The 17,200-nt window shown below is 46.5% G+C and overlaps 1 protein-coding gene across 1 annotated transcript in view; it reads right to left on the bottom strand.

Annotated features, from left to right (window-relative positions):
* Positions 1 to 2,556: 2,556 nt before the first annotated feature.
* Positions 2,557 to 17,200, bottom strand: part of pltp (phospholipid transfer protein) — an 86,644-nt gene continuing 72,000 nt past the window's right edge. The window contains exons 14-15 of the mRNA XM_078554722.1: positions 3,710 to 3,752; positions 2,557 to 2,643 (exon numbers count right to left, since the gene is read on the bottom strand). Coding sequence (XP_078410848.1) covers positions 2,557 to 2,643; positions 3,710 to 3,752 — 130 coding nt within the window. The remainder of the gene's footprint in view (positions 2,644 to 3,709; positions 3,753 to 17,200) is intronic.

Below are 17,200 nucleotides of genomic sequence, written 5' to 3'. Positions count from 1 at the left end.
ACACTGATAATCTACAGCATGGTGAGTGTATAAACACAGTGCCTCACACTGACAGTCTGCAGCATGGTGAGTGTATAAACACAGTGCCTCACACTGATAATCTACAGCATGGTGAGTGTGTAAACACAGTGCCTCACACTGACAATCTGCAGCATGGTGAGTGTGTAAACACAGTGCCTCACACTGATAATATATAGCATGGTAAGTGTAAACACAGTGCATCACACTGATAATCTACAGCAAGGTGAGTGTATAAACACAGTGCCTCACACTGATAGTATATAGCATGGTGAGTGTGTGAACACAGTGCCTCACACTGATAATCTACAGCATGGTGAGTGTAAACACAGTGCCTCACACTGCTAATCTACAGCATGGTGAGTGTATAAACACAGAGCCTCACACTGACAATCTACAGCATGGTGAGTGTCTAAACACAGTGCCTCACACTGATAATCTGCAGCATGGTGAGTGTGTAAACACAGTGCCTCACACTGATAATCTGCAGCATGGTGAGTGTATAAACACAGTGCCTCACACTGACAATCTGCAGCATGGTGAGTGTGTAAACACAGTGCCTCACACTGATAATCTACAGCATGGTGAGTGTATAAACACAGTGCCTCACACTGACAATCTGCAGCATGGTGAGTGTGTAAACACAGTGCCTCACACTGATAATATATAGCATGGTAAGTGTAAACACAGTGCATCACACTGATAATCTACAGCAAGGTGAGTGTATAAACACAGTGCCTCACACTGATAGTATATAGCATGGTGAGTGTGTGAACACAGTGCCTCACACTGATAATCTACAGCATGGTGAGTGTAAACACAGTGCCTCACACTGCTAATCTACAGCATGGTGAGTGTATAAACACAGAGCCTCACACTGACAATCTACAGCATGGTGAGTGTAAACACAGTGCCTCACACTGATAATCTACAGCATGGTGAGTGTATAAACACAGTGCCTCACACTGACAATCTGCAGCATGGTGAGTGTATAAACACAGTGCCTCACACTGATAATATATAGTATGGTGAGTGTGTAAACACAGTGCCTCACACTGAGAATATATAGTATGGTGAGTGTGTAAACACAGTGCCTCACACTGATAATATATAACATGGTGAGTGTGTAAACACAGTGCCTCACACTGATAATCTGCAGCATGGTGAGTGTATAAACACAGTGCCTCACACTGACAATCTGCAGCATGGTGAGTGTGTAAACACAGTGCCTCACACTGATAATATATAGCATGGTGAGTGTAAACACAGTGCATCACACTGATAATCTACAGCAAAGTGAGTGTATAAACACAGTGCCTCACACTGATAGTATATAGCATGGTGAGTGTGTAAACACAGTGCCTCACACTGATAATCTGCAGCATGGTGATTGTAAACACGGTGCCTCACACTGACAATCTGCAGCATGGTGAGTGTGTAAACACAGTGCCTCACACTAACAATCTGCAGCATGGCGAGTGTGTAAACACAGTGCCTCACACTGATAATCTACAGCATGGCGATTGTGTAAACACAGTGCCTCACACTGATAATCTGCAGCCTGGTGAGTGTGTGAACACAGTGCCTCACATTCATAATCTACAGCAAGGTGAGTGTATAAACACAGTCCCTCACACTGATAATCTATGGCATGGTGAGTGTGTAAACACAGTGCCTCACACTCATAATTTGCAGCATGGTGAGTGTGTAAACACAGTGCCTCACATTGATAATCTACAGCAAGGTGAGTGTGTAAACACAGTGCCGTACATTGATAATCTATGGCATGGTGAGTGTGTAATCACAGTGCCTCTCACTGATAATCTGCAGCATGGTGAGTGTGTAAACACAGTGCCTCACACTGATAATCTACAGCAAGATGAGTGTGTAAACACAGTGCCTCACATTGATAATCTACAGCATGGTGAGTGTGTAAACACAGTGCCTCACATTGATAATCTACAGCATGGTGAGTGTGTAAACACAGTGCCTCGCATTGATAATCTACAGCATGGTGAGTGTGTACACACAGTGCCTCACATTGATAATCTATGGCATGGTGAGTGTGCACTCACAGTGCCTCACACCGATAATCTACAGCATGGTGAGTGTGTAAACACAGTACCTCACACTGATAATCTACAGCATGGTGATTGTGTAAACACAGTGCCTCACACTGATAATCTAAAGCATGGTGAGTGTGTACTCACAGTACCTCACACTGATAATCTACAGCATGGTGAGTGTGCACTCACAGTGCCTCACGCTGACAATCTACAGCACGGTGAGTGTGTAAACACAGTGCCTCACACTGACAATCTACAGCATGATGAGTGTGTAAACACAGTGCCTCACACTGATAATCTACAGCATGTTGAGTGTGCACTCACAGTGCCTCACGCTGACAATCTACAGCATGGTGAGTGTGTAAACACAGTGCCTCACACTGACAATCTACAGCATGGTGAGTGTGTAAACACAGTGCCTCACACTGACAATCTACAGCATGGTGAGTGTAAACACAGTGCCTCACACTGGTTACATGAGAGTATAACACTTACCATTGATGATTGGCATGACAGTGAATTGCAGAAGAGCCTTCATTGGAGTCTGAAGGGGAATGAGCTGAAAGAGTAGAGGAAGCTGTCAGATCAGTACTGGCACAACATCAAACCATTCATAGTCTAGGTAAATCACTGCTACCACCTGCTGGTCTTTATTATGATATCGAGGGTATTAGTTCTCAAGGTTGTCAATGGCTTTTGAACAGCAGAAAAGCATACTCAGGGCCTTGATCCAACCCTGTCATTTCCTCTGTTTGGCCTACTTTCGACTTAACAAAATTGGAACACTGCCTTTGAGATGCAGTGATTGGCAGAGCCAAGTTCCTCTCTCTCATCAATTCTCACCTCAAAAGCTTCTCTCTCCTTCTCAGATTTTTCCAAAAATGTATCATTTCATCTGTCTTCCTTGAATCAATAACACAGGGTCTGGTTTAGGCACAAGTTGGGTGGAGGTGTGGGGGGGCGAATAGGTGAAAGGTGCTATAAAAATGTAAATCTTTATTTTCTTTTATCCTCTACATTTCTTGAGCCCAACCAGTATTCTCCATTTCAACAATGGACACAGCATGACAGATATTGATAAGCTAACTCTAGTGTTCAGGCTAAAGTTTAATTTCCTGAGTGATAACCTGGAGATAGATTTCCTTCTCTTCTGGCTTGTCACATGAGGCTTGAGAGTATGGGTTCTCATCATCTTTTGAGGTACAAACACACTGTTTGTAAAACAATGGCAGAGATTGGAGGGAGAGTCAACAAGGAAATCGTCACAGCTGAAACTCTGTTATAGGCCTGGACTTCGCCAGACCCATAGCTCTATATACCTTCACTGAGGGAAGGAGAGTGATTTAGCGTTACAGTGCGGTCCCTCCTACTGTGGCCTAAAACCAGACAACTTAGCTTGTTAAGGTATTCTCTAATGTAAGTGAAAGATGTTAGATTTTACTCTTGTGGATATAATGATCAGAATGATTCTAGGAAACATATGTCAGTGATGATATATTAGAGATCGTCAGACGTTATTTCCATTGATTTCAATGGCTTGCTAATCAAGGAGGCTCTGTAATAGAGCGATGATTCACTAATTGTTGCTCGTGTGCTGTTGACAAAGATTTCTATTATTTACTTACCGCCAGTGACTCCAGAGTGGACTTTGATGAATACATCCTGAATCTGTGGGGAAAGAAAATCATAAAAGCTTTTCTTTAATTAAATCGGCCTGCAATACCACTGAGCAACAGTTGACTTCGAGGCTCCTGTCTCTCAATCTCTAATTCCACTACTTACTTAGAGCTGGTGCTTCCTGAACAACTAAGTTTCAATCTGTTTGATCTCCGATATCTGCGCTCCCAATGAATAAAGTGCAATTCCTGAACACGTTCTCACATAATGAACGCATCTACCCCTAGATTTCATCATCATCATTGTCGGCTGTCTCACAATTCAAGGATGATGTCTACTCAGGGTTGTGAGTTTCTGCCATGGGTCTTCATGTGACTGAACAGGCCAATTCTCGATTCACAGATTGTTGGACACATGGAACAGGATGTTGCATGAGGTGGTGGGATCCGGACTGCATATGGGATGTTGCCTCATTGGTGCCAGGGTGAAGAATGTCACTGAGCAGCTGCAGGACATTCTTATAGGAGAGGATGAACAGCCAGGGGTCATGGTCCACATTGGTACCAATGACATAGATAAAAGAGGGATGAGGTCCAGAAAGCAGTTTTTAGAGAGCTAGGAAAGAGATTAAAAAGCAGGACTTCATAGGCAGTGATCTCTGGATTACTCCTAGTGCCATATGCTAGTGAGTGTAGGAATGGAGGATAGAGTGAATGAACACGTGGCTGGAGAGGTTGTGCAGGAGAGAGGATTTTAGATTTCTGAGGCACTGGGACTGGTTCTGGGGCAAGTGGGACCCTGTATAAAGAGGACGGTTTACATCTTAGCAGGGCCGAGATCAGTATCCTCGCTGGGAGATTTGCTAGTGCTGTTGGGGAGGGTTTAAACTAGCTTGGCTGGGGGTTGGGAACCTGAGAGAGAATTCAAATAGGAGAGAAACAAAGCTGGTAATGATAAGAAAAAAAATAGCAAGCAAAACTGGAAGACAACAGAAACAAAGGCCAACATCAAATCGGGTCGAAATACAGAAAAATGTTAAAAAAAGCAAAATTAAAGGCATCCATCTGAATGCACACAGCATTCACAACAAGGTAGATGAATTAATGGCACAAATAGAAATACACGGATATGATCTAATTGCCTTTGTGGAGACATGGCTACAGGGTGACCAAGGCTGGAAATTGAATGTTCAAGGGTATTCAACATTTAGGAAGGATAGGGAAAAAGGAAAAGATGGGGTAGCACTGTTAATAAAAGATGAGATCAGTGCATTAGTGAAAGGATCTTAAATCGGAAGACCAAGGTGTAGATTCAGTTTGGGTGGAGCCAAGAAACCACAAGAGGCAGCAAATATTGGTGGGAATTATTTATAGGCCACGATATAAGTCAGGAAATTAGGGGTGCATGTAACAAGGGTAATACAGTTACCATGGGGGACTACAATCTACATATAGGCTGGGTAAACCAAATTAGCACTAATGCTGTGGAGGACATATTCCTGGAATGTATACAAAATGGTTTTCTGGAACAGTATGTTGAGGAACCAACTAGAGAACTGGTTATTTTAAATCTAGTATTGTGCAATGAGAAAGGGATAATTAACAACCTTGTTGTAAAGGAGCCTTTAGGAAAGAACGACCATAATATGATAGAATTTTACATGAAGTTTGAAAGTGATGTAGTTCAATCCGAAACTAGGGTCTTGAATCTAAACAAAGGAAACCACAAAGATACGAGGGGCAAATTGGCTGTGGTGGATCGGGAAACTACGTTAAAAAGTATGATGGTAGACAGGCAATGGCTAGCATTTAAAGAATTAATACATGGTTTACAACAAATATACACTCCTTTGAGGCACAAAAACCCAACAGGAAAAGTGATCCAACTGTGGCGAACAAGAGAAGTTAAAGATTGTATTAGATGAAAGGAAGAGGCTTATAAAGTTGCTGAAAAAAAGAGTACTAAGCCTGGGAATTGGGAGCATTTTAGGATTCATCAAAGGAGAACCAATAAACCGATAAAGAAAGGGAAAATAGAACATGAGAATAAACTAATGAGAAACATAAAAACGGACTGTAAAAACTTCTGTAGGTATGTAAAAAGGAAAAGATTAGCAAAGACAAATGTAGGTCCATTACAGGCAGAGACAAGCAAATTTATAATGGGGAATAAGGAAATAGCAGAGAAACTAAACAAATACTTTGTGTCTGTCTTCACAGAGGAAGATATAAAAAAACTCCCAGAAATACTAGAGAATGAAGAACTGAAAGAAATTAGTATTCAAATAGTCATTTGGTAGTACAGAACTTGAGAATTGCTGAAAAAATACATTTTGTCAAAGCTTTTCACCTTGCACTCATCAGGACAATCTCAAGAATACCAATGTCAGGGTAAGCAAGAGTGGTGCCAACAAGGGTGGTGCTGTTGTTGTCTGGCGTACTGACCTCTACCTCACAGAGGCTGACCTCCAACTTTCAGACACTTCCCCCCACCTCCCCCTGGACCATGGCCCCACCACCAAACATCAAGCCATTGTAAAAACAAAATTACCTGGAAAAACTCAGCAGGTCTGGCAGCATTGGCGGAGAAGAAAAGAGTTGACGTTTCGAGTCCTCATGACCCTTCAGCAGAACTGAGTGAAGTTAGGAGAGGGGTGAAATATAAACTGGTTTATTGCGGGGGAGGGGTGGGGGGGAGAGAAGTTGGGTGGGGGGGTTGTAGGGACAAGCAAGCAGTGATACAGATAATCAAAAGATGTCACAGACAAAGGAACAGGGAGGTGTTAAAGGTGGTGATATTATCTAAGAGAATGTGCTAATTAAGAATGGATGGCAGGACACTCAAAGAAACTCAAAGACACTCTTTGAGTGTCCTGCCATCCATTCTTAATTAGCACATTCTCTTAGATAATATCACCACCTTTAACACCTCCTTGTTCCTTTGTCTGTAACATCTTTTGATTATCTGTATCACTGCTTGCTTGTCCCTACAACCCCCCCACCCAACTTCCCACCTCCCCCCCCCACCCCCCTCCACCCCCCGGACCTTAAACCAGCTTATATTTCACCCCTCTCCTAACCTAACTTCACTCAGTTCTGCTGAAGGGTCATGAGGACTCGAAACGTCAACTCTTTTCTTCTCCGCCGATGCTGCCAGACCTGCTGAGTTTTTCCAGGTAATTTTGTTTTTGTTTTAGATTTCCAGCATCCGAAGTAGTTTTTTGTTTTTATCAAGCCATTGTTTCCAGGACTGTCACTGACCTCATCTCCTCTGGAGATCTTCCCTCCACAGTTTCCAGTCTCATAGTCTCCCACGGCGGACGACCCGCTTCTACCTCGCCCTCAAAATCCATAAACAGGACTGTCCTGGGTAGACCGATTGTGTCAGCCTGTTCCTGCCCCACAGAACTCATTTCTTCCTATCTTGACTCCGTTCTCTCTCCCCTTGTCCAGTCTCTTCCCACCTACAAATCCCCAATTCCTCTGATGCCCTACATATCAACAATTTCCAGTTCCCTGGCCCTAACCGCCTCCTCTTCACCATGGACGTCCAATCCCTCTACACCTCTATCCCCCACCAGGATGGTCTGAGGGCTGTCCGCTTCTTCCTTGACCAGAGGCCCGAACAATCCCCAGCCACCACCACTCTCCTCCATCTGGCTGAACTTGTTCTCTCACTGAACAATTTCTCCTTAAACTTGACTCACTTCCTCCAAATAAAAGGTGTGGCCATGGGTACCAGCATGGGCCCCAGCTATGCCTGTCTCTTTATGGGGTATGTGGAACATTCCTTGTTCCAGTCCTACTCCGGCCCCCTCCCACAACTCTTTCTCCAGTACATCGATGGCTGTTTCGGTGTTGCTTCATATTCTCGTCTGGACCAAGAAAAATTTGATAAATTTTGCTTCCAATTTCCACCCCTCCATCACCTTCACATGGTCCATCTCTGACACTTCCCTTCCCATCCTTGACCTCTCTGTCTCAATTTCTGGTGATAGACTGTCCACCAATATTCATTACAAGCCCACCGACTCCCGCAGCTACCTTGACTACAGCTCCTCACACCCCGCTTCCTGTAAGGACTCCATCCCATTCTCTCAGTTCCTTCGCCTCCGTCGCATCTGTTCTGATGATGTCACTTTCCAAAACGGTGCTTCTGACATGTTTTCCTTCTTCCTTAACCGAAGTTTCCCACCCACGGTGGTTGACAGGACCCTCAACCGTGTCCTAACCATCTCCCGCGCCTCTGCCCTCACACCTTCCTCTCCCTCCCAGAACCATGATAGGGTCCCTCTTGTCCTCACTTTTCACCCTACCAGCCTCCACATTCAAAGGATCATCCTCCGCCATTTCCACCAACTCCAGCATGATGCCACCACCAAACACATTTTCCCTTCACCCCCCTGTCGGCATTTCGTAGAGACCGTTCCCTCTGGGACACCCTGGTCCACTCCTCCATCACCCCCAACACCTCAAACCCCTCCCACGGCACCTTCCCATTTAATCACAGAAGGTGCAACACCTGCCCCTTTATTTTCCCCTTCCTCATCGCCCAAGGGCCTAAACACTCCTTTCAAGTGAAGCAGCATTTCACTTGCACTTCCCTCAATTTAGTCTACTGCATTCGCTGCTCCCAATGCGGTTTCCTCTACATTGGAGAGACCAAACACAGACTGGGTGACCACTTTGCAGAACACCTTCGGTCTGTCCGCAAGCATGACCCAGGCCTTCCTGTCGCTTGCCATTTCAACACGCCACCCTGCTCTCATGCCCACATGTCCGTCCTTGGTCTGCTGCAATGTTCCAGTGAAGCTCAACGCAAACTGGAGGAACAGCACCTCAACTTCCGACTAGGCACTTTACAGCCTTCCGGACTGAATATTGAGTTCAACAACTTCAGATCATGAATTCTCTCCTCCATGCTCACCCCTTTTTGATCCCCTTTTTTCAATATTCATTTTTATTTTCAATTTTTATTTAATTATTTATTTTCCCACTTATTTTCATTATTTTTAAAAAATTATTTCCATTTTCATTCATTGTTTTATCCCCACCTTTTAGCCTATTTGCAATCTTTTTTCCTACCACCCCCCCTCCCCCACCCCATTCACCCTACCCCAAAACCCACCCACCTCCCGCCCCCACCCCAACCACCCCACCCCCCACCACCACCACCATCCTTCCACAAACAAAATAAGTGAAAGCCATTTGCTGGTTCATTCCTCAGGGCAATGCCTTGACCAATCATGCATCTGCTGCCCTTGTCCTTCTAGGTGGTAGAGGTCACAGGTTTGGAAGGTGCTGTTGAAGAAATCTTTGTTCATAAGTCACTGAAAGCTAGCATTCAGGTGCAGCAAAAATTAGGAAGGCCAGTGGTCTTGGCCTTTATTGCAAGAGGATTTGAGTACAGGAGTAAAGATTTCTTGCTGCAGTTGTATAGAGCTTTGGTGAGGCCGCGCTTGGAATATTGTGCACAGTTTTGGTCTCCTTACCTAAGAAAGGATGTATTTGCCATCGAGGGAGTGCAACAAAGGTTCACCAAACTAATCCCTGGGGTGGCAAGATTGTCTTATGAGGAGAAATTGTGGAGTCTGGGCCTGTATTTTCTAGAGTTCAGAAGAATGAGAGGTGATCTTATTGAAACAAACAATATTCTTACAGAACAAAAACAGAATTACCTGGAAAAACTCAGCAGGTCTGGCAGCATCGGTGGAGAAGAAAAGAGTCGACGTTTCGAGTCCTCACGACCCTTCAACAGAACTGAGTATAGTTAGGAGAGGGGTGAAATATAAACTGGTTTAAGGTGGGTGGGGGGAGAGAGAAGTTGAGGGAGGGGGTGGTTGTAGGGACAAGCAAGCAGTGATAGGAGCAGATAATCAAAAGATGTCACAGACAAAAGGATCAAAGAGGTGTTGAAGGTGGTGATATTATCTAAGAAAATGTGCTAATTAAGAATGGATGGCAGGGTACTCAAGGTACAGCTCTAGTGGGGGTGGGGTGGAAAGACTGACAAGGTATTAGTTGTAGATTTTAAAATAATGGAAATAGGTGGGAAAAGAAAAATCTATATAAATTATTGAAAAAAACAAAAGGGAGGGGGAAGAAACGGGGTGGGGATGGGGGGAGGGAGTTTAAGATCTAAAGTTGTTGAATTCAATATTCAGCCCGGAAGGCTGTAAAGTGCCTAGTCGGAAGATGAGGTGCTGTTCCTCCAGTTTGCGTTGGGCTTCACTGGAACAATGCAGCAAGCCAAGGACAGACATATGGGCAAGAGAGCAGGGTGGAGTGTTAAAATGGCAAGCGACAGGGAGGTTTGGGTCTTTCTTGCGGACAGACCGCAGGTGTTCTGCAAAGCGGTCGCCCAGTTTGCGTTTGGTCTCTCCAATGTAGAGGAGACCGCATTGGGAGCAACGAATGCAGTAGACTAAGTTAGGGGAAATGCAAGTGCTGCTTCACTTGAAAGGAGTGTTTGGGCTCTTGGACGGTGAGGAGAGAGGAAGTGAAGGGGCTGGTGTTGTATCTTCTGTGTGGGCATGCGGAGGTACCATAGGTGGGGGTTGAGGAGTAGGGGGTGATGGAGGAGTGGACCAGGGTGTCCCGGAGGGAACGATCCCTATGGAATGCCGCCAGTGGGGGTGAAGGGAAGATGTGTTTGGTGGTGGCATCATGCTGGAGTTGGCGGAAATGACGGAGGATGATTCTTTGAATGCGGAGGCTGGTGGGGTGATAAGTGAGGACAAGGGGGACCCTATCATGTTTCTGGGAAGGAGGAGAAGGCGTGAGGGCGGATGCGCGGGAGATGGGCCGGACACGGTTGAGGGCCCTGTCAACGACCGTGGGTGGAAAACCTCGGTTAAGGAAGAAGGAGGACATGTCAGAGGAACTGTTTTTGAAGGTAGCGTCATCAGAACAGATGCGATGGAGGCGAAGGAACTGAGAGAATGGGATGGAGTCCTTTCAGGAAGCGGGGTGTGAGGAGCTGTAGTCGAGGTAGCTGTGGGAGTCGGTAGGCTTGTAATGGATATTGGTGGACAGTCTATTGTCAGAAATTGAGACAGAGAGGTCAAGGAAGGGAAGGAAAATGTCAGAGATGGACCATGTGAAAATGATGGAGGGGTGGAGATTGGAAGCAAAATTAATAAATTTTTCTAGGTCCAGACAAGAGCATGAAGCAGCACCGAAGTAATCATCGATGTACCGGAGAAAGAGTTGTGGGAGGGGGCCGGAGTAGGAATGGAACAAGGAATGTTCCACATACCCCATAAAGAGACAGGCATAGCTGGGGCCCATGCGGGTACCCATAGCCACACCTTTTATTTGGAGGAAGTGAGAGGAGTTAAAGGAGAAATTGTTCAGTGTGAGAACAAGTTCAGCCAGACGGAGGAGAGTAGTGGTGGATGGGGATTGTTCGGGCCTCTGTTCAAGGAAGAAGCTGAGGGCCCTCAGACCATCCTGGTGGGGGATGGAGGTGAAGAGGGATTGGACGTCCATGGTGAAGAGGAAGCGGTTGGGGCCAGGGAACTGGAAATTGTTGATGTGACATAAGGTGTCAGAGGAATCACAGATGTAGGTGGGAAGGGACTGGACAAGGGGAGAGAGAAGGGAGTCAAGATAATGAGAAATGAGTTCCGTGGGGCAGGAACAGGCTGACACAATCGGTCTGCTGGGAAAGTTCTGTTTGTGGATTTTGGGTAGGAGGTAGAAGCGGGCCGTCCGAGGCTGGGCGACTATCAGGTTGGAAGCTGTGGGAGGAAGATCTCCAGAGGAGATGAGGTCAGTGACAGTCCTGGAAACAATGGCTTGATGTTCTGTGGTGGGGTCATGGTCCAGGGAGAGGTAGGAGGAAGTGTCTGAGAGTTGACGCTCAGCCTCCGCGAGGTAGACGTCAATGCGCCAGACAGCAACAGCACCACCCTTGTCAGCGGGTTTGATGACAATGTAGGGGTTGGTCCTGAGAGAACGGAGTGCAGTAAGTTCAGAGAGAGACAGATTAGAATGGGTGAGAGCAGCAGAGAAATTGAGACGGCTAATGTCATGCCGACAGTTCTCAATGAAAAGATCAAGAGAAGGTAAGAATCCAGAGGGAGGGGTCCAGGTGGAGGGAGAATATTGGAGGTGGGTAAAAGGATCCGTTGAACGGGGAGAGGACTCCTGCCCAAAGAAGTGAGCACAGAGACGAAGACGGTGGAAGAAGAGTTCAGTATCATGCCGAGCCCGAAATTCATTGAGATGAGGGCGTAAGGGTATGAAACTAAGTCCTTTGCTGAGCACTGAACGTTCAGCATCGGCGAGGGGAAGGTCAGGGGGTATAGTGAATACGTAGCTGGGGCTGGGATTGGAAGATGGGGTGGGGACGGAGGGACAAGCAGGGGTGGAGGGTCCCAGATGGGTGTTGGTGTCGATGAGTTGTTGGAGCTTGCGTTCCTTAGCACTTGAGAGAAAGAGAAAAAGTTTCTTGTTGAGGCGTCGGATGAGGCGAAGAATAAAATGAAATTGGGGGCACGCGCAGCTTTGAAAAAGGGTGTGGCGGTGCTGCTGGAGGGAGAGGTCGAGTGTGTTCATATGGCGGTGCATGGCACTGAGTGTGGATCTCAGAAGGCGACGGATATTCTTACAGGGCTTGCCAAGGGAGATGCAGGAGGGATGTTTCCCTGCCTGGGGGGGGGGGGGTCTAGAACCAGGGGACACTTCAAATGAGGGGTACCCATTTAGGACTGAGATGAGGAGGAATTTCTTCACTCAGAGGGTGGTGAATCTTTGGAATTCTCTACCCCAGAGGGCTGTGGAAACACAGTCATTGAAGACAGTGAACAATGTTCAAGATGAAGATTGATAGATTTCTGGATATTAAAGATATCAAGGGATCTGCGGGATAGTGCAGGAAAATGACGTTGAGGTAGAAGGTCAGTCATGACCTAGTTGAATGGCAGAGAAGGCTCGAGGGGCCAATTGGCCTATGCCAACCAGAGAGCAGGTTATGTTAGACTTGGCATTGTGTAACGTGACAGGATTAATTAATGACCTCAGGGTAAAGGCATCCCTGGGTAGCAGCGACCACAATATGATTGAATTTTACATCCAGCTTGAAAGGGAGAAGAGTGGGTCGAAAACTAGTACCTTAAACTTAAATAAGGGCAAATGTGTGGGCATGAAAGCCGAGCTAGCTGAAGTGAACTGGGAAACTAGGCTAGAGGATAGATCAATCGAGAAGCAGAGGCAGACATTTAAGAGGGTATTTCAGAGTATTCAGAATACGTACATTCCTACTATAAAAAAAATTCTAAGCGGAGGGCCCACCATCCATGGTTAACTAGAGATGTTAAGCAAAGCTTCAAACTTAAGGAAAAAGCATACAACTCTGCAAAGATCAGTGGCAGGGCAAATGATTGGACAGAATATAAAGAATGGCAGAGGATGACCAAAAGGTTAATCAGGAGAAAGATATTAGAGTGTGAGAGGAAGCTAGCTAGAAATGTAAAAACGAACGTACTTAAAAAGGAAAAGAGTAAGTAAAGTGAGTGTTGATCCTCCAGAGAGTGACAGTGGGAAGTTAATAGTAGATAATAATGAAATGGTGGAAGAAATGGACAAATATTTTGCTCTGTGTTCACTATAGAGGATACAAAAAATGTTACAGTAATAGCTGCAAATCAGGAAAGTGAAAGGGAGAGAAGAACTTGGTGAAACTGAAATCACTAGGGAAACGGTGCTGAGCAAATTGATGGAGCTGCAGGTTGGCAAGTCTCCGGGTCCCGATGGACTACATCCCAGGGTCTTAAAAGAAGTGGCTAATGAGGTAGTCGATGCGCTGGTGTTAATTTTCCAAAATTTGCTAGATTCTGGAAAGGTACCATCAGACTGGAAAGTAGCAAATATAACCCCTCTATTCAAGAAGGGAGGGAGGCAGAAAACAGGAAACTATAGGCCAGTTAGCTTGATGTCTGCCGTGGGGAAGTTATTAGAATCGATCATTAAGGAGGTTATAACTGGGCACTTAGAAGAGCTCAAGGCAATAGGGAAGAGTCAGCGTGGCTTTATGAAAGGGAAACCAATTTAATGGAGTTTTTTGAAGGAGTAACATGCACAATGGATAAAGGGGAGCCTGTAGATGTACTGTACTTGGATTCCCAGAAGACATTTGATAAGGTGCCACATCAAAGATTATTATGGATAATAAAAGCGCATGGTGTAGTGGGTAACATATTAGCATGGATAGAAGCAAAAAACTGCGGATGCTGGAAATCCAAAACAAAAATAAAAATACCTGGAAAACCTCAGCAGGTCTGGCAGCATCTGCGGAGAGGAACACAGTTAACGTTTCGAGTCTGTATGACTCAACAGAACTAAGTAAAAATAGAAAAGAGGTGAAGTATAAGCTGGTTTAAGGGGGGGGGGGGGGGGGGGGCGGCGGCGGGGGTGGTAGAGCTGGATAGAGGGCCAGTGATAGGTGGAGACTGCCAAAAGATGTCATAGACAAAAGAACAAAGGTGTTGAAGGTGGTGATATTATCTAAGGGATGTGCTAATTAAGGGTAGAAAGCAGGACAATCAAGGTACAGATAGCCCTGTTGGGGGTGGGGTGGGGTGAAGGGAAGGGATCGAAAAGAAAAATCTATATAAATTATTGGAAAAAAAGGGGGGGGATCGGAAAGGGGGTGGGGATGGAGGAGAGAGTTCATGATCTAAAATTGTTGAACTCGATATTCAGTCCGGAAGGCTGTAAAGTGCCAAGTCGGAAGATGAGGTGCTGTTCCTCCAGTTTGCGTTGAGCTTCACTAGAAAAATGCAGCAGGCCAAGGACAGACATGTGGGCATGAGAGCAGTGTGGAGTGTTGAAATGGCAAGCGACAGGGAGGTCTGGGTCATGCTTGAGAACAGACCGAAAGTGTTCCACAAAGCGGTCACCCAGTCTGCGTTTGATCTCTCCAATGTAGAGGAAACCGCATTGGGAGCAATGAATGCAGTAGACTAAATTGAGGGAAGTGCAAGTGAAATGCTGCTTCACTTGAAAGGAGTGTTTGGGCCTTTGGACGGTGAGGAGAGGAGAAGTAAAGGGGCAGGTGTTGCATCTTCTGCGGTTGCATGGGAAGGTGCCATGGGAGGGGGTTGAGCTGTAGGGGGTGATGGAGGAGTGGACCAGGGTGTCCCGGAGGGAACGATCCCTGCGGAATGCCGCCAGGAGGGGTGAAGTGAAGATGTGTTTGGTGGTGGCATCATGCTGAAGTTGGCGGAAATGATGGAAGATGATCCTTTGAATGCGGAGGTTGGTGGGGTGATAAGTGAGGACAAGGGGGACCCTATCATGGTTCTGGGAGGGAGGAGAAGGCGTGAGGGCGAATGCGTGGGAGATGGGCCAGATACGGTTGAGGGCCCTGTCAACGACCGTGGGTGGAAAACCTCGGTTAAGGAAGAAGGAAGACATGTCAGAGGAACTGTTTATGAAAGTGGCATCATCAGAACAGATGCGACGGAGGCGAAGGAACTGAGAGAATGGGATGGAGTCCTTTCAGGAAGCGGGGTGTGAGGAGCTGTAGTCGAGGTAGCTGTGGGAGTTGGTAGGCTTGTAATGAATATTGGTGGACAGTCTATCACCAGAAATTGAGACAGAGAGGTCAAGGAAGGGAAGTGTCAGAGATGGACCATGTGAAAATGATGGAGGGGTGGAAATTGGAAGCAAAATTAATACATTTTTCCAGGTCCAGACGAGAGCATGAAGCAGCACCGAAGCAATCATCGATGTACTGGGGAAAGAATTGTGGGAGGGGGCTGGAGTAGGACTGGAACAAGGAATGTTCCACATACCCCATAAAGAGACAAGCATAACTGGGGCCCATGCGGGTACCCATAGCCAAACCTTTTATTTGGAGGAAGTGAGAGGAGTTTAAGGAGAAATTGTTCAGTGTGAGAACAAGTTGAGCCAGACGGAGGAGAGTAGTGGTGGATGGGGATTGTTCGGGCCTCTGTTCGAGGAAGAAGCGGAGAGCCATCAGACCATCCCGGTGGGGGATGGAGGTGTAGAGGGATTGGATGTCCATGGTGAAGAGGAGGCAGTTGGGGCCAGGGAGCTGGAAATTGTTGATTTGATGTAGGGTGTCAGAGGAATCATGGATGTAGGTGGGAAGGGACTGGACAAGGGGAGAGAGAATGGAGTCAAGATAGCAAGAAATGAAGTTTCGTGGGGCAGGAACAGGCTGACACAATCGGTCTGCCGGAACAGAACGATGCTGAACGTTCAGTGCTCAGCAATGGACTTAGTTTCATACCCTTATGCCCTCATCTCAATGAATTTCGGGCTTGGCACGATGCTGAACTCTTCTTCCGCCGTCTTCGTCTCCGTGCTCACTTATTTGGGCAGGAGTCTTCTCCCTGTTCAATGGATCCTTTTACCCGCCTCCAATATTCTCCCTCCACCTGGTCGCCTCCCTTTGGATTCTTACCTTCTCGATCTTTTCATTGAGAACTGTCGGCATGACATTAGTCGTCTCAATTTCTCTGCTCCTCTCACCCACTCTAATCTGTCTCTCTCTGAACTTGCTGCACTCCGTTCTCTCAGGTCCAACCCTGACATTGTCATTAAACCCGCTGACAAGGGTGGTGCTGTTGTTGTCTGGTGCACTGACCTCTACCTCGCAGAGGCTGAGCGTCAACTCGTAGACACTTCTTCCTACCTCCCCCTGGACCATGACCCCACCATTGAACATCAAGCCATTGTTTCCAGGACTGTTAATGACCTCATCTCCTCTGGAAATCTTCCTTCCACAGGTTCCAGCCTCATAGTCTCCCAACCTCAGATGGCCCGATTCTACCTCCTACCCAAAATCCACAAACAGGACTGTCCCGGCAGACAGATCGTGTCAGCCTATTCCTGCCCCACGGAACTCATTTCTTGCTATCTTGACTCCATTCTCTCTCCCCTTGTCCAGTCTCTTCCCAGCTACATCTGTGATTCCTCTGACACCCTACATCATATCGACAATTTCCAGTTCCCTGGCCCCAACCGCCTCCTCTTCACCATGGACGTCCAATCGCTCTACACCTCAATCCCCCACCAGGATGGTCTGAGGGCTCTCCGCTTCTTCCTCGAACAGAGGTCCGAAGAATCCCCATCCACCACTACTCTCCTCTGTCTGGCTGAACTTGTTCTCACACTGAACAATTTCTCCTTAAACCCCTCTCACTTCTTCCAAATAAAAGGTGTGGCTATGGGTACCTGCATGGGCCCCAGTTATGCCTGTCCCTTTATGGGGTATGTGGAACATTCCTTGTTCCAGTCCTACTCCTGCCCCCTCCCACAACTCTTTCTCCGGTACATCGATGATTGCTTCGGTGCTGCTTCATGCTCTTGTCTGGACCTGGAAAAATTTATTAATTTTGCTTCCGATTTCCACCCCTCCATCATTTTCACATGGTCCATCCCTGCCACTTCCCTTCCCTTCCTTGACCTCTCTGTCTCAATTTCTGGTGATAGACTGTCCACCAATATTCATTACAAGCCTACCGA

Source organism: Cetorhinus maximus, chromosome 13 (genome assembly GCF_964194155.1).
Source record: "Cetorhinus maximus chromosome 13, sCetMax3.hap1.1, whole genome shotgun sequence".
NCBI classification, from domain to species: Eukaryota; Metazoa; Chordata; class Chondrichthyes; order Lamniformes; family Cetorhinidae; genus Cetorhinus; species Cetorhinus maximus.
Note: the sequence above shows the minus strand (reverse complement) of the source record. Positions and strands in the feature narration are given on the sequence as shown.